This window comes from Sminthopsis crassicaudata, chromosome 2 (genome assembly GCF_048593235.1).
Source record: "Sminthopsis crassicaudata isolate SCR6 chromosome 2, ASM4859323v1, whole genome shotgun sequence".
Classification (NCBI taxonomy): Eukaryota; Metazoa; Chordata; class Mammalia; order Dasyuromorphia; family Dasyuridae; genus Sminthopsis; species Sminthopsis crassicaudata.
The window spans coordinates 533,644,475-533,663,232 of NC_133618.1; the positions used below are offsets into that span (position 1 = coordinate 533,644,475).

The 18,758-nt window shown below is 33.9% G+C and overlaps 1 protein-coding gene across 4 annotated transcripts in view; it reads right to left on the minus strand.

Annotated features, from left to right (window-relative positions):
* The window catches only part of LRRC49 (leucine rich repeat containing 49), a 201,012-nt gene that overhangs the window by 160,364 nt on the left and 21,890 nt on the right, over positions 1 to 18,758 (minus strand). For all 4 annotated transcript variants that reach the window (XM_074294661.1, XM_074294659.1, XM_074294660.1 and 1 more), the window contains one exon: positions 16,799 to 16,865. In XM_074294661.1, the coding sequence (XP_074150762.1) occupies positions 16,799 to 16,865 (67 nt within the window). The remainder of the gene's footprint in view (positions 1 to 16,798; positions 16,866 to 18,758) is intronic.

Sequence of the window (18,758 nt, forward strand, 5' to 3'; positions counted from 1 at the left end):
AAAGCCTTTTCAAGTTAAATAATTTACCATCGTGCAGTAGTAGCTGCCAGCAGCTGAAAACATTGCTGAAAACATCATGCTTAAAAGCATGGGAGCAAGCACCCAACTTTGCTTCACTGTACTAGTGAATGCAAGAGCATTATCCAAAACTCAGACAAGCATGTCATCATAAAACTGAACCCAAATTTTGACATAATTTTCCACAACCCTTATAACTGACTGGATCAAAAAAGCCTTAATCATATCAACCTATGTTGTGTCCAGATCTTTGCTGTGCTCCTGGTATTTCTCCTGGAGTTGTTTGAAAAAAAGTCCCCATTCCTTGGTTCTTTCTGATGCTACATTGGCTCTCAGGTGGTTAACCATCTTTCAAATAAAGGATTAATCAATTAAGGAGGACTTTGGCAAGAATCTTGCCATCAAAGACTAAGAGAAACACCCCGGCTCCACTCCACGACTATCACAGGACAATCTATTTCCTTTATCTTTACAGAGATAAAAAATGGAAGTGACCTAGAATTCCTAAGGGATCACTTCCTCTTGCCATATGACCCAGAAAGTTTTAGTCTTTTGTATGAACAATGGACCTGCCTTCTTGTAAATGTCAGCTGGAATAGAGTCAGCACCAAGTGCTTTCCCATAAGAGAGAAGCCAAAAGGCATTCAAGCCATTTTAGCTAGAGGCGCAAATGTTCAATGGGCTTCAATACTGATTAATGATGATCTGTTGAGATCACTAGAAGTATTTAGCCTCTTTCTGTAGAAGCATGTTGTTTGTTGTCACTAATCAAAGTGTCTCCATGAGCACTGAGTAGTTGAGATGTACCATACATCTTTGGCCCATGATGAACATGATAAAAGCACTTTTTACTATCAATGCTACTATCAATACTAAACTGAATTTCCTGCTTTTTTACTAAGCCAAGGATGCTGCATCTCTCTAAGCTTTGCTTGTACTTTACTTTTGATGGAGTTAAATACTAGTTAATTCTATAAAGATAAATGATCTATCTCATTGGTGTATACTGCAGAGTTCTCACTTTTCATTTAATGGTTTCTAAATTTCCCCAACATTTTCATCAAATCAGTTTTGACATTCACAAGTGTTCTTGTGATCAGTAGTCAGTGGTCAGAAATGAGTAAGTACAATGTTATACTCTACATCTCTGAAAGCTCCCATTCCTTTTCAGCTTGTTGCCAATTATGTTTTGGCACAATTTCTTCTCCAAGTTAACAAGGAATTGTTCTCTCTCAGAAAAAAACAAACAAACAAACAAACAAAAAAAAAAAAACCAAAAAAACATTCTAACTTGTTGACACTAAGTGCAGTGGTAGTTATCTTGCCTTGAGGCCAGCGCTTTTGTTGTATGTAAATATTTAGCTTAGAGAAGATAAATCTATAATCAGAACAGCACTCTGCACCACACATTGTCTTCAACACTCTCCCATCCTGTCTGTTTTTTCTCTTTACAATGATATGGTCTACTGTATGTCAATGTTTGCTGCAGGGGTGTATCCACAGAGTTTTGCATGTAGATACACAGAAGACAATGCTTGTAATGACTTCAAAAGATGCACAAGTCTTCAGTAGTAAGTAACCATTGCTGTTGATGTTTCCAACTCCATCCCCCCCATTCCTCTGTGCATATCTGTTAGTCTGAGCCAACTCTAGCATTAAAGTCACCCAGAAGTGTAAGCTTGTCACTTTTGGCACAATGATGATGAGAGTCTCCAGTTCTTAGTAACAGTTTTCTTTGACCGCGTCAGGGTTTATCATGGTGAAAGCACAGACATGATGATGGTGGTATGGTATTTTCCTGCTAGTAGCAATCATCTTGCCATTCACTTGCCAGTCATTCACTACCTTTGGAAGGCATATAGGCTTGTTTAGTGGATTAAGTCTGCAAAATTTATACCAGCTTCACTGAAGCCACCCCAGAAAAACATGCATCCTGCTTTGATTTTAGCAAGTTGGCCTTTGTCAGCCTTGTTTCTCTCAGGGCTGCTTTTTGCAAGTTCTGAGTTCTCTTGCAACAAGAGCTATTTATCTTTCAAGTCTACTGAATTTTATGTTGTCTGATGTATACACATTCCATATGTAGATGGTGAATAGAATCATGTTTGCAAAAATTTTTGTACTTATTTTTTTGTTTAAACCACAAGATGACATTTCCCACCTATAGTAAACAGGTTAGGGTTGGGTAAAGTAGACAGTTTTTAGAGCATCATTTCTAGCCTCTTTCTCACACCAGAAAGTGAATAGTTTGGTCCCTAGAATGTTGCTCAGATACCAGGGGCCTGCCAAATCCCACTGCTGCTTCCAGTGAGAAGATGATTCTACAGCCTGGACCATCTGTGTGCAGCTCCCAGTTTTTCTGCAACTGCTGCTTCATCAATTGTCTATTGCCTCAGGACTTTGAGATGGGTAAAAATGGTGACATGGTGTGAGTGATATCTTTTGATTCATTCATAAAATGGATTTAAATGAGGTAGAGTAACACAAAGTCATCTGCCTTACTCTCTCTTCCAAAGTTGTCCCAGTCTAGTGGCAGGACAGAGCCAAGACACTTTGTGAGGGCTCAGGATGCAGTGGATGACACCTTCAAATAACCAAGTTCTAAGCATTCCACAGCACCTGCTTCAACTGACTTTATGACCAATGGAATTAATTGTTTTAAATCTACCCATTTTGCCAAGGGAAGTTTTCACATGCTTGGAATAGACACCCCACTGACACATCAAAGGGTCTGAGACTCCTGGGTTACCCTCAACCTAGTTTAACTCATCTGCCTAAATAGTGAACTGGGATGTGGTCACTGCACATGCTATGGCTTCTTGGAGCCACAGGCCCCCAAAGAGGAAAAGCAGCCCTCATACCAGCAATACTAAGTCTTCTCTGAACATAACCTACCACCCAGGACAGTATTGAAATGATAAAAGAGATGATATCAGAAAATAAGCACTTCAGGTTGGAAGGTGTCTGATATACTACTAGGGAAGAACAGAGAACAACTATAAGTAGCTCTAAGACTAATGAAGTAGCTGGACCAAAGCTAAAGGAATCTAGCAATAGATGAATGTATTTAGTAATAAAAGGAAATTCAAACTGTAAAGATCAAAATTGCATAGAAACTTCTAACATAACATCTATGAACCAAAGAATATTAGATGTGATCAAAAAAGAAATGGAAAGATTAAACATCAATATTTTGAATATCAATGAACATTTAAATATAAGAAAATAGCTGACTAATTCATATAATCATTGTCAGTCCAGAAAGTGAACTTTTAGACACTCTTTTCTAGACTTTCAGCCTTATACTCTTTTTTTTTTTTAATTAAAGCTTTTTATTTTTCAAAATATATGCGTGGACAATTCTTCAACATTAGCCCTTGTAAAACCTTGTGTTCCAATTTTCCTTCCCTTCCCCCATGCTCTCCCCTAGATGGCAAGTAGTCCAATATATGTTACACATTTTAAAAATATATGTTAAATCTAATGTATGCATACATATATTTTTTGCATATGCAAAATAAAATGCACACAAGCAACAACAAAAAGAGTGAAAATGCTATGTTATGAACCACACTCAGTTCCCATAGTTCTCTCTCTGGGTATAGATGGCTCTCTTCATCACTGAACAATTGGAACTAGTTTGAATCATCTCATTGTTGAAGAGAACCACATCCATCAGAATTGATCCTCATGACTTCTGGCCAATATGGCGGAGAGGACACACAACATCTATCTAAGCTCCTTCTTGCTCTCAGAATACTTTATTTCATGACAAGGCCTCGGAATTAGGGCTTGACCGAAAAAAAACCCACAAATGATTATCAACAGAAGATATCCTCAAAATTCGCCAGGAAAGGTCTGTTTTTGCTTGAGGGCAGGGATGGTTAGATCAGGTGCAGACTGTAGGCAGGCAGCAAGAACACAACAGGTAGTGAAAGTATAGCAGGCAGCTCACCCTGAGCAGACCTGAAGGGGGTGGGGTGTGATCTCAGCTGTTTCTGGGGGGAGAACTTTACCACAGTGTGGCTACTTTGCCCTGGCAGCAAGCCAGTAGACCAGCAGAGGAGTATAAACACAGGGAGTAAAGACTATAACCCCCAAAAGCTAGGGTCCCTCCACACCTGGCCACCCCTACCCGGAGTGACTCAGCAGGCTCTCAAGAGTCTCAGAGCGCAGATGCAGCACAGCATTGCTGAGCTGCTAGTGTCTTGCTGCTGCCCCCTGCAGTCTATAGAGGAAGCCTGGTAATACTATATGTCCCCCTCCAAAAAAAAAAAGCAGACCATTTGTTTTTTGTTTTTTTGTTAGTTTGTGTTCTTTGATTCTTCTTTGACAAAATGAGCAAAAAGTTAAAGTGGTCTCTAACAACAGATAGCTTGTATGTGGATACAGAGCAGACTTTAAACCCTGAGGAGACTAAAAATAGACTGTCTCCAGATGAATCCTCAAAGGGGGATATGATCTGCTCCTCAGCACACAAAACTTTCATAGAAGAAATTAAAAAGGCTCTCACAAGAGAGCTAAAAGAAAAATGGGAAAAGTAAAGGGAAGCTTGGCAAAAGAGTCTGGATAAGTCATCCCACTCATTTAAAGATAGAATGGATAAAGAAATCAAATCCTTCAAAAACAGAAGTAGTGAAATGGAAAAAGAAAATAGCTCTCTAAAAAATAAAATTGGTGAAATGGAAAAAAATTCCATAGAACAAAACAACTCACTTAAAAACTCAACTGAACAATTAGAAAAAGATATTTAAAAAAGAGTGAAGAAAATAATTCATTAAAAATCAGAACTGAACAAATGGAATTGAATGACTCAAAGAGACACCAAAAATCAGTCAAGCAAAACCAAAAAAATGAAACAATGGAAAATTATCAAATACCTTCTTGGGAAAACAACAGACTTGGAAAATAGATCTAGGAGAGATAATCTGAGAATTATTAGACTTCCTGAAAAATATGATGAAAAAAAGAGCCTGGACACTATTTTCCAGGAAATTATCAAAGAGAACTGCCCAGATGTTATAGAAACAGAGGGTAAAATAGACATTGAAAGAATCCATCGATCACCTACTGAAAGGGACCCTAAAATAAAAACTGCAAGAAATATTGTGGCTAAATTACAGAACTATCAAACCAAGGAAAAAATATTACAAGCTGCTAGAAAAAAAAAAAATTCAAATACAGAGGAGCCACGGATTACTCAGGATCTAGCAGTGTCAACATTAAAAGATCAAAGGGCCTGGAATATGATATTCCAAAAAGCAAAGGAACTTGGTATACAGCCAAGAATAAGCATTTTTCCCCCCAGGAAGAAAATGAACATTCAATAAAATAGGTGAATTTCATCTATTTCTGATGAAAAAAACAGAATTAAACAAAAAGTATGATCTCCAAATATAGGACCTCAAGAGAAACATAAAAAGGTAAAAAGAAATCTTGGGAACTATATTTCTGTTATAAAGATATATAAAGAACATGTATAATTTGTTCTAGAAACTAGAGGTGGAAAAGAATTTTACCAGAAAAAGGGTAAAGTGGGGGTACTACATCTCACGAAGAGGCAAAGAAAACTTATTATATCTGAAAGAAAGAAGGGAGGGGGATGAATATAGTGTGTATCTTACTCTCATAAGAATTGGCTTAAAGAGAAAAATATTAGCAGGGATATCCATCCTGACCTCAGATCAAGCAAAAGCAAAAATTGATCTAATTAAAAGAGATAAGGAAGGACACTAGATCTTGCTAAAGGGTAGCATAAATAATGAAGCAATATCAATATTAAACATATACGCACCAAGTGGTGTGGCATCTAAATTCTTAAAAGAGAAATTAAGAGAGCTGTAAGAAGACATGGGCTGCAAAACTATAATAGTGGGAGATCTCAACTTTGCACTCTCAGAATTAGATAAATCAAACTATAAAATAAATGAAGAAGTCAAAGAGGTAAAAAGAATACTAGAAAAGTTAAATAGGATAGATCTTTGGAGAAAACTAAATGGAGACAGAAAGGAATACACTTTCTTCTCAGCAGTTCATGGAACCTATACAAAAATTGACCATATATTAGGATATAAAAACCTCAAATTCAAATGCAGAAAGGCAGAAATAGTAAATGCATCTTTTTCAGATCATGATGCAATGAAAATTACATTCAATAAAAAGTTAGGGGAAATAGACCAAAAAATAATTGAAAACTAAATAATCTCATACTAAAGAATGATTGGGTGAAACAGCAAATCATAGACATAATTAATAACTTCACCCAAGAAAATGACAATAATGAGATATCATATCAAAATGTGTGGGATGCAGCCAAAGTGGTAATAAGAGGAAATTTTATATCTCTAGAGCCTTACTTGCAATTCTAAAAATAAAAGGAGAGATTAATAAAATTGAAACTAACAAAACCTATTGAATTAACTGATAAAACTAAGAGTTGGTCCTATGAAAAAACCAACAAAATAGATAAACCTTTAGTAAATCTGATTTAAAAAAAGAAAGAGGAAAAGCAAATTGTTAGTCTTAAAAATGAAAAGGGAGGACTCACCACTAATGAAGAGGAAATTAGAGCAATAATTAGGAGTTACTTTGCCCAACTATATGCAAATAGATTCAGTAACTTAAATGAAATGGAAGAATACCTTCAAAAATATAGCTTGCCCAGATTAACAGAGGAAGAAGTAAATTGGTTAAACAGTTCCATTTTAGAAAAAGAAATAGAACAAGCTATTAATCAACTCCCTAAGAAAAAAAGGACCAGATGGATTTACATGTGAATTTTACCAAACATTTAAAGAACAATTAACTCCAATGCTATATAAACTATTTGAAAAAATAGAGATTGAAAGAGTCCTACACCAAGCTCCTTTTACAACACAGACATGGTACTGATACCTAAACCAGGTAGGTTAAAAACTGAGAAAGGAAATTATAGATTTCCCTAATGAATATTGATAAAAATATCTTAAATAAAATATTAGCAAAAAGATTACAGAAAGTCATCCCCAAGATAATACACCATGACCAAGTAGAATTTATACCAGGAATGCAGAACTGGTTCAATATTAGGAAAACTATTAGCATAATTGACTATATCAATAACCAAATTAACAAAAAATCATATGATCATCTCAATAGATGCAGAAAAAGCATTTGATAAAACCCAACATCCATTCCTATTAAAAACACTTCAGAGTATAGGAATAAATAGACTTTTCCTTAAAATAGTCAGGAGCATATATTTAAAACCGTCAGTAAGCATCATATGCAATAGGGATAAACTGGAACCATTCCCAGTAAGATTAGGAGAGCAACAAGGTTGCCCACTATCATCATTACTATTCAATATTATATTAGAAATGCTAGCTTTGACAATAAGAGTTGAGAAGGAGATTAAAGGAATTAGAGTAGGTAATGAGGAAACCAAACTATCATTCTTTGCATATGATATGATGGTATACTTAGAGAACCCCAGAGATTCTACTAAAAAGCTATTAGAAATAATTTACAACTTTAGCAAAGTTGCAGGACACAAAATAAATCCATGTAAATCCTCAGCATTTTTATACATTACCAACAAAATCCAACAGCCAGAGATACAAAGAGAAATTCCATTCAAAATAACTGTTGATAGTATAAAATATTTGGGAATCTATCTACCAAAGGAAAGTCAGGAATTATATGAGCAAAATTACAAAACACTGTCCACAAAAAGAAAGTCAGATTTAAATAATTGGAAAAATATTAAGTGCTCTTGGATAGGCCGAGCGAATATAATTAAGATGAAAATACTCCCTAAACTGATCTATTTATTTAATGCTTAGGCCAGATCATTGCAGACTAAAGGGACCAAAGGTTATCAATTCTATGAAAACATACAATATCTTCTAGAATAATGCCAAAAAAAGATGTCACATTCATCCTAGGAGATTGGAATGCCTCAGTAGGAAATCAAAAGATAATTAGAAAAAATAGACAAGTTTGCTCTTGGAGTACAGAGAATGACAGAGTTCTATCAAAATAACTCACTAGTCACAGCACTCTTTTTCACCAATCCAAAAAGTAACTTTATACATGGACATCACTAGATAATCAATACAGAAATCAGACTAATTATATGCTTTAAAGGTAGTAAAAGTCTACAGTCAGTTAAAACAAGACCTGAATCTAACCGTGGCTTAGATCATGAATTTTTATTGCAAAATTCATACTTAAATTGAAGAAAGGAGAAAAAATTATTAGACTGTATAGATGTATATTAAATAACATCCCTTAAAAATATGAAGTAGAAGTGATAAATGAGGGATTCAGTGTGGTAAATAAAGTGCCTGAAGAACTAAGAACTATAAAGAACTATGATATTGTACAGAGGCAGCAACAAAAAAAGAGCAAGAAAGCAAAATGGCTTCCTGAGGTTTTGCAAATAGTTGAGAAAAGATGGAAAGCAAAAGGTAAGCAGAAAACATATACCCAACTGAATGCAGAATTCTAAAGGAGAGACAAGGTTTTCTTAAAAGAGCAATGCAAAAAAAAAAAAAAAAAAAATAGAAAAAAAAATAGGAAAGGTAAAAGATCTCTTAAGTAAATTAGAGATGTCAAAGGAAAGTTTCACGCAGAAATGGACATGATACAAGATAAAAATTGTAGGAATTTACAAAAGCAGAAAAAATTTTAAGAGGTGGCAAGAATCTATATAAGAAAAGCCTTAATATCATTGATAATCCAAGAACCAAGTTGTTGTGATTACTGCTCTAGAACCAGACATCCTGGAGAAGGAAATCAAGTGGGTCTTAATAACAGTAAGGATGGAGGAAGTGTCAGAATTCTACCTGAGCTATATAAAATCATAAAAGGTGATGTTATTAAAGTGCTGCATTCAATATGTCAGCAAATTTGAAAAACACAATTATGGCCAATGGATTAGAAAAGATCAGTTTATATCCCAATCCTAAAGAAGGGCAGTGCCAAAGAACATTCATAGTGATAGACAATTGCTCATTTCACATACCAAAAAGATTGTGTGTAAGATTCAGCAAGACAGATTTCATAGATTTCAGTAATATGTGAACCAAGAATTATCAGAACAACTAGGTTTTTGAAGAAGGAGGAGAACTAAAAACCAAATTGCCAGCATTTGCTGGATTATGGAGAAAGCAAGAGTACCAGAAAAACATCTATTTCTCCTTCTTCAACTACACTAAAGCCTTTGATATATCACAACAAAATGTGGCAAGACCTCAAAGAGATGGAAGTATCAGATCATCTTACTTGTCTCCTGAGGAACCTATATGTAGCCTAAGAAGCAACAATTAGAACCAAACACAAAACAATTAATTGGTTTAAGATTGGAAAGGAAGCATGACAAGGCAGTATCTAGTGTCACCTTATTTAATTTATATGCACAATAACCCCAGCTAGAATAACCCTTTTGTTCACCAAAGATCTCATTACGCAATATAACTATGAAACAAAAATTTAGTTGATTTAATAATAATAGTTCAATTTTTGTAAGCTCCTTGTAAGTAATATCTTTTATCAGTTCTTAGAATAGATATTTTTTCATTTTTTTCCTGAGGTAACTGGGATTAAGTGACTTGCCTGTGGTCACACAGCTAGGAATTGGTAAGTGTTTGAGGCCATATTTGAACTCAGGTCCTCCTGACTTCAGGGCTGGTGCCCTATTAACTGTGCCACTTAGCTGCCCCCTAAAACAGATCTTAGAATAGTCTTGAGATCTTGTTAGTAAGTAACATGGAAACATATTTTAATAGCCTGATACTGGAAATACAGATTGGTACAAATATTATGGAGAATAATATGGCAATATTCAAAAAGTGGCAAAACAGATCAAATTTCTGACCTTGCTGTGCCACTATTAGAACTATATAAAAAATAAAAAGGAAAAATAAAACCTTACTATACAAAAATATTCATAGACTATTCTATTCATACCAAAAAGTTGAAAGGAATATAACACACCCAAGTAGAGGGCTATAATATATCATTCAGTCAATAAAATGCTTTTTCCCCATTAAAGTCATGTTACAAAAGAAAACATAGATTTCTCCCCACCAAAAAAAAAAAATTCCTCAAGAAAAAAAAAGTACGCTTCAATCTATATTCAGACACAATCAGTTCTTTCTCTGAATATGGATAGCATTTTTCCGAATAGTCTTGGATTATATTGCTGAGAATAGCAAAGTCATTCACAGCTGATCATCCTAGAATATTGCTATTACTTTGTACACAGTACATTTCATTTTGCTTGAGTTCATGGAAGACTACAGGTTTTTCAGATAGCATTCTGTTCATCATTTTTTATAGAATAAGATTCCATTATAATCATATACCACAATTTTTTTCAGTTATTACCCAATAGATGGGCTATATAGACTAGGCATGTGAACCTGGGCAAGTCACTTAGCCCTATTTGCCTCAGTTTCTTCATTTATAAAATGAGCTGGAGAAGGAAACAGAAAAGCATTCTAGTAAATCTACTAAAAAAGCCCCAAATGGGGTCACAAAAAAATCAGACACAACTAAAATGATTGAATAACAACATAAATACTCCAACAAATAAAGTAGAGGAAAAAAGGAGAGAAAAATGAAAACCCCAAATAAGGAAGAGTTTGTTTTTTTTTTAAATAAACAATTTAATCCTTTATCAATAAATGGAAACTCTACCTATTAAAATCCAAAATAATCTCAAAAGACTCTCTACCTGAATGTCCCAATGGCATCTCAAACTCAACGTATACAAAAGAAAATGTATTTTTGCCCATAAACCCATTCCTTTTTTAAGGGCATGACCATTCTTCAAAGCTTCAAAGTTTACAGTCTTAGCACCCTATTCTAATCTTTATTCTTCCACATTCCCTATCCCATCAGTTGCCATGCGTTGTCATAGCTACCCTCTAAAGAAAATGTCCCCTTCTCTCTGCTTATGTAGACTCCATGTTAGTTCAGTCCTTCTCATCTTTCCCTTCTCCAATCTGTCCTCACAGATTTGTTAATAGAATATGCGTAGGCCCCGATTAGATTATGTCACTTGATCCTAAACCCAGACTTTTCTGAGTCCAGAGAAGATAAACATAAGAAGAAACAATGATTTGATATAGTGCATGATGTGTCATTTTCTTAGCTGTTCAGGTCTACAAGACAGAATTATAGAAAATAAAAGGAGATCATGGTTGGCAAGCCTGCATTTCTCCTCCATTTGTTGGTTTAACCTAATAGAAGCATACAGAGATGAGGGACATCTTGGCTACTACAACCTTAGCATCTGGTAGGAATATTTAAGGAGCCTGAGCAGATAAATAGAATCTAGCTCTCTAAGAATAGAATCTATAATAAAAAGGCAAAAGACATTTTAAATTCAATAGTTTCAATAGGGGCACAGTAATAAATTGAGTACATTTATTGCTTCATGATTATGGCAAGGGATAAGATCCATCCCCATGAGTGGATTAAGTCAAGTGAAATTATAGCTCAGAAGAGATCAGAAACTTATAAACTGGAAAATCAAGGTATTCGAAGAGACCACCAGTATATATTGAAATTCCCAAAGTGAAGGATAGACAGTGCTTGGGATTAAGAGACCTGTGATCATGATGGACAGAAACAACTACACCCAGAGAAGGAACACTGGGAATTGAATGTAAAATATTAGCACTATTGTCTGTCTAATCCAATATTTAACGTGCAACAAGAAAATTGGATTTACACACATATATTATATCTAGGTTATACTGTAACACATGTAAAATGTATGGGATTGTCTGTCATCTAGGGGAGGGAGGGGAAAATCTGGAAAAATGAATACAAGGGATAATGTTATAAAAAAATTACTCATGCATATATACTGTCAAAAAAATGTATAATTATAAACATATTAAATGAAAAGAAAGAGAGAGAGAGAGAGAGAGAGAGAGAGAGAGAGAGAGAGAGAGAGAGAGAGAGAGAGAGAGAGAGAGAGACCTGTGATCTTTATATTGAACTTCTTAAGGAGTAGAAATGGCCTATAAATGCCGGCAACAAGAATCTGGACCAGGTAATAGAGAGACAGAATGAATTACAAATCAGGAGAAGGAGGTGAATGATAGTCACAAAGAATGTGTTTGAAATTAGTAGCCTTTCCTCATCCACCTAATTGTAAGTGGTATTCTTCTCATCAATTATCTTGTATTTATACATCTGTGTACAGGTTTTTATTACTCCAGTAGAATGTAATCTTCTGAATCTCCTTTTTATCTTTAAATCCCTTGCACTTAATATAATACGTAGTATATAACAGACACCCAGTTGATATTTGTTTAATTGAATTACTAGTAATTGATGGCTTCCAATAAGTCAAATCCCCTTTTCATATGACTATCCTTCAAATGTCTGAAGACAACTAACATGTTCCACTTGAATATTCTCTAGACTAAATATATAGTTTCTTTGATCCATCCTCATAAGACACAGTCTCAAAGCCCTTCATCATTCTGATTTCCCTCCCTGGATGATTTCTAGATTATCAAAGTCCTTAAATTAGGGTGAAGATTATACTATGAGATGAGAACAGAGCAGAGTACAGAGGGATTCTTCTCTTTCTTATTCTAAAAGTTACACCTTTCCTAATGTAATCCAAGATTGAATTAGGCTTTTTTGGTTGCCATATCATATGGCTGACCCAAATTGAGATTGTAGCCCATTAAGACCCCCAGGTTTTTTCAGACAAACTGATATCTAACCATGCTCTCTCCATCCTATATTGATAAAATTAATTTTATTTACAACAGTAAGATTTTGACATTTATCCCCATTTTATCTAATTAGGTCTAGTATGACACTTTAGCCTGGCAAAATCTTTCTAGATCTTGACCAATATCCAAGGTGACAATCATCTCTCACAATTTAATGCTATCTGAAGATTTGATGAGCATGTTGGGTGTGCCTTTATCCAATTCACTGATAAAGTTAAACTCTCTAGGTCCTATTTCTGACTTGTGAAATGATCAGATTGATTCTATGATCAATTTTTAAAGTTGATCCTATTTTCAGTTAATAGATATTGTCTTGTTACTTCCTAAATTATGGTTCTTTGACTCTGAATTTAATTCAGAATTAGCTGGTCTGAAATGCACATTTAGAAATCCAGTTCCCCAAATAATCACTAATCTATTTTTGCCTCAAGGAAATCTTATCTTTAAGGAATATGGGTAGACACCAGGGAGTCTGGTCTAGTATCTTAACACCACTAAGTTATACTCTGCTTTGCTATGAGCCAAAAAGTAGTCCACTATCTCTAACCTTGCATGTTGTTTTAAACAAGGAATATTTCTTAGTTACACAGAGGGGGGGGGGGGGGGAGGGATTATTGCTAGCCCTTCATTCCCAATTTTCAACCAATCATATTGCTCCCCATGCCTCAGCTCTGTAGCTATTCATAATGATTTAGTTATGCATGATGTTGAGCCAATATAACTTGTTCCTTACTTACAAAATTCTGTTCTTTGTTCTGAACTCCCAAAAATTATTTAAGAGAGCTGTCACCCTCTTAGCTTTGCTGAGGAAGGTGAGGTGTATTGACAAATTCTCACTTTACTAATAAATTAATGATGTTCAAAAATCTGTGCCTCAGTTTAATTTATTTTGACTGTAACACATGCATATAGCTATGTGATCTTGTAAAGAAAAAAATAAAAATAAAAATAAGGAAAACCAAGCATAGAATCTTGGATCACTCCCTGAAAGACTTCCTGACCTAGGGCAGATGCTGCTATTCCAGCATAGGAAAGCTTAGTATAGAGAAATAAGGTTTCCCCAATGGAACTCCACTGGGCTGTAAGTGTGTTGTTAGGGATAAACAAAATTAGTGCCTAAGTTAATTAAATTGCCAGTGCTTCAGTGACCAAGGATTAAAGTTGGCTTCAAAGACAGTCATTTAGACCTGTCAAAAACAAAGTATCCTAGATCCTAACAGTATTTAACTATAGAAGGAATGAAACTAGATGAAGCATTAGCATCATTGATGATAAGACTTCTGGGATAAGATTTCAATTCAATGTTTCCCTGACAAAGAAACACACGAGTACATGTACAAATTTTGTTCTTCATAATCAAAATGCTGTTACTATAATTACTTTCTATCCATTTGAATGTGGATTAATAATACTTATGAAAAACTCAGACCTCTTAATTTCTGAATTCATCAAATACATAAAAGAACACTACTAAAAATTGTGAATACCTTGTATAAAAAACTAAAATGTAGACAGGTATTACATCTAATCTTCTAAGGGAGGATGATGGTTTGAAAAAATATTATAAAAATAAGCTGATGAATATTCCAGTAGGATGCTAAACTATGTCTGTATCATTCATAGCTTACAATTTTATCTTGGGAGTTGTTTCATGCTTGTTTTATTTTCCACTCATCAGCTTTTTTTCTGGTAATGAAGGAGAAAAAGTAAAATTGAGAAGTTTGTCGGTCATATATTAAAGTCAACTTCCTTTTTACTGAAACTAGTGAAAATAGCTCAGGCATATATCTCTTTTAATCTTATCTCCCCTCATTTGTTTTTAATATGAATCTATTTATTACAAGAAAATGTGTCTAAGTTGTATAATCTTAGTAAGTTATAATTTTTAATAAATAAATGAAAAATATGTGAGCTGGTAAACTAAAGGATGTTTACAAAGCTGAATTATTGGGAGAGCTAGATGGTGCAGCAGATAGAGTGGCAGCCTTGAAGTCAGGAGGACTTGAGTTCAAATCCAGCCTCAGACAATCAATATATCCTAGCTGTGACTCTGGGCAAGTTACTTAACCCCAATTGCCTCAGTAAAAAAGAAAAAGAAAAACCTGAGTTATTTAAAGCTATCTTGTTAGAATAAAGGTACAAAGTCAAATTAGACTGAACAGTATTGCCTATCTCTCTCTTATCTGAAGTTCTTCTTGATGCAAAAGAAGGATTTTCATAAAAGTTTTAATTACCTAAAAATATTTTTCAGATAACATAGCTTCGTTTCATTTTTGGATTGTGATAAGTTTCCCCTTTGTTCTTTACATAAAAGGAATAAATTGTTAGTATTACTTAGTAATTCATGCCACAGAATTCAAAACTATTGATCTATCACATGCCAAATGACATCATAAAAATGACAAATATAAAAGTTCTGAAAAGAATAAGATTTTCAAAAGCCACAAAGAATTCATGAAGATAAAATGTAATCTGAGTCTTGAAGGATGATGCAGAGACATGGCAGAACCCTGTGTCTGAAGTCTATGGAGATCCTAGGTTTTTGTTCTTACTCTACTACTACGATTGCCAATTTAGAAGGCTGGACCAGATGATCAAAAGTCCTTTCCAGTCTTAAATTCTGTGATTCTCTCATTTGAGTGGGGAAATGGGAACAGGAAATAGAGCAAATCCATGGAGGTAAAAGTTCTTGTCAGGTATTTGAAGTAAGTGAACAAAGATTGGCTGGAGCAGAGTTATAGAGGGGAGCAGTACGATCTAAAGATGTTAAAATAAGGTCCTAGAAAAGCATCAAGTAACAAAATTAAGTTCTTTATCATGCATGTAACATAATAAAACAGGTACTTCAGAAAGGCTAGACTGGCAGTAGTGCACAAAACAGAATGGCACATAGTGACAGAAGGTAGACTAGGAGCACAAAGAGATCTTAAAAGGAATGAAAGACAACAGCAAAACACATAAACAATTAAGCAATAATAAATACCATCAGAGCCAAGCCTAGAAATAGGCAAAATAGTCAGCTACCAAAACCACAACATACAAGGGAAGACAGGTGCATAACAAAGGGAGTGGCAGTTTTTAATTCTGTTTTTTAAAAGTATAAATATTTTTAGTGTCAGAAAATATTTCAATAATTTTTATATTTAATGATTAGAGTCTAAATCCAGGTGCTAACAACAGAAATGAAAAGAAAGTAGGCACTAGAAGTTTGAGAAGCATCACAGACATATAGTCTGAGTGTTTAACCTAAAATCAGGAAGCCCAGCCCTGGTTGGAATCAAATCCTGATTCTTATACTTAAAAGTTATGTAATATTAAGATAGATGCTTAACATTCTAATTCTCAATTTCCTCATATTTAAAATGAGGATTATAAAACTTGTAGTATATAATTGAAGGTATGTCATAGGGTTCAAATAAAATAATGAATGTAAAATGCTTTGCAAACTTCATGGCATTATATAAACTTTAACAATGATGAAGAAAAAATCAACAAGACTTGGTTACAAAATAAATAGCAGAGGAATCACTCATAGCATATACATATTACCTGAGACATTTGCTATAAAAACAGGGAAAAATATAACAGGGGGAAATAATATAGTTATATTACCGCTAATCCCACAAATACATGTCAAATTTCATACATTGTTTCCCTAGCCTCCCACCAATGGATGATACAACAGAGGTAAAATAAGAATAAATATACAACTGGGCATAAATAGATACATCAAGAAATAAACAAAAAATCAACATAGTCTGGATTTTGAGCTATTTAATAAAGTTAATTTGCCATTGTTTCAGTGAAGAGTTTCTATGAGAGTATGTATTTTTGTTTCTTGAATGTCTAAATTTCAGATAAATTAAAGTGTCCTTAGAAACATATATATGAATATGTGTGTGTGTATGTATATATATATATATATATGCATATATATATATATGTATAGTGTTCTTTAAAAAAAAAAACTAAGAGAAAACATACTTTTAAAATACTTTTCTTTGATTCTGTTTCCAAAGAAATAGAAATGGGTATACCTGATTTCCATGAAGATCCAATACATCCAGACTTTTCAGATTATCCAGATTTGAAATTTTCTTAATCCTGAAACATTTAAGTTTTGACAAAAGTTGCTTTTCATTGATAAAAAAGCAATTTATAAACTATACCCAGAAAAAAATCTTTAAAAATCTCTCTACTTTCCATCTTGTTTTACTTGTCAGAGTAAAATTTTCCATATTTATTCAATTATTCAAAAAAGTTTTCATCTCAGCATAAAATATCAAGACTTAGAAGGTACCTTTGATATCATCTAGTTTAGTCCCTCAATCTTACCAATTATTATTCACATTAGTTATTAAAACAGAATGCAATTATATTTGAGAGTATGCTTACAGTCAGGGAGATCAGTGTTCAAGTATCACCTTATATATTACTAATGTGACCACAGGTAAATCATTGACTCTTAGTTTCCCTATCTGTAAAATAGGGATAATACCTAAAGTTCTTGTGTCACAGAGTAGCTACAAGAAGTAACTTTGCAAGTCATAAAGAAGAATATTAGGCTGTTTTATAACAAAATATACATACATACATATATATATACACATATAATATAGATATGCCTCATTTAAAACAAGTCATAATCTTGGATTTTGAATTAATTTTTATGTTGAATACATTTTTCCAAATCAATTCATATTTTCCCACTGATATACATTATAATTTCAAAGATATAAATTCCTATGGAAAATCATATTAGTAAATCATAAAAATTAATCTTAAAATACAGCAAAACTTCCAAAATCACATTCAAGAGAAATGAAATAACTTTGTAATACTAAGAACTAATATTCTTTGTTATACTCTATCAAGATATTAAATACTGTAGTACCTTACATATCTGTCTTTGTCTCATGATATTCTCTAGTTAACTTAAGGACCAAGAAAAGCCTACATGGAATTTGGAAGTCCTACCCTAATTAGTCATGGAATCAGTCTAAGAGGTTTTTCTTACTTTAGATCTACTAAAACATGTAATACTACCTTTATATATAGCAGTAAGGTCTGGTCTGCCAGTTTGTGAAAAAAATTTAATTTTTACTACATAATAAGCAAAATGAGATATAATAGTCATTCTTTCTCTACCAATTTATCACTTCCTTATCCCTCTTTCCCAAATCCAGAATTCCTGGCCCAAGTCTCAATCTAGTTCACATTTAACCCCTCTCTCAATTCCAACTCTTCTCTGAATTTCTTCCAGAAAGATTAAATCACCAATACAATCCAGACAAATGCCTCTTTCTCCGTAAACACTTTTTTTTGCCTCTTCCCTCCATCTCTTCAATTTCATAGACATTTGGCCATGCCCAAGCTCTCTCTACACTTTAATACAAACAATATACTTCTCACTTCCACAATTTCAATTGAAGCAGAAGGAAATAAGTCTAATTAAAGTGGCTGTTTCAGACCATAAGTCCATCACACCTGAATCAATTGATTGAAGATGCATATATTAAGTGTTGGACCACTGAATCATTTTTTCTCTCTCCCAAGTGCTGACAGCAACTGAAACTGAATGAAAGATAGGACACTGAGGGTCACAGAGCACTACCACCACCTCAGCTGCAGAAGCTGTTGAGGAATACTTGATCCATTCTTTGAGGCAGCAGCTACCACAAAAATATAGGAATAATGTGTTGCTTTGAACCTGAACTTGAAATAATTATAATCCTACTCTACAATATGGTTCATCTAAAGTGAGTGAGACTAACTCAAAAAAAAAAAAAAAAAAAAAAAAAAAAAAAGGTAAGCACCCTTATATTTTGGTTTTCCCCCATGTCAACAACTTTTGTTCTCATAAACTTATAAAATGTCAAAAAAGTCCTTAGGACTTCATAGCCTCAAGAACATTCTATCTGGTAAGAAAACAATAAAAAATAGGTAATAGACTAAAGGGAGAAAGGTGTGAAGTAAGATAAATTCAGAGAAAATAAA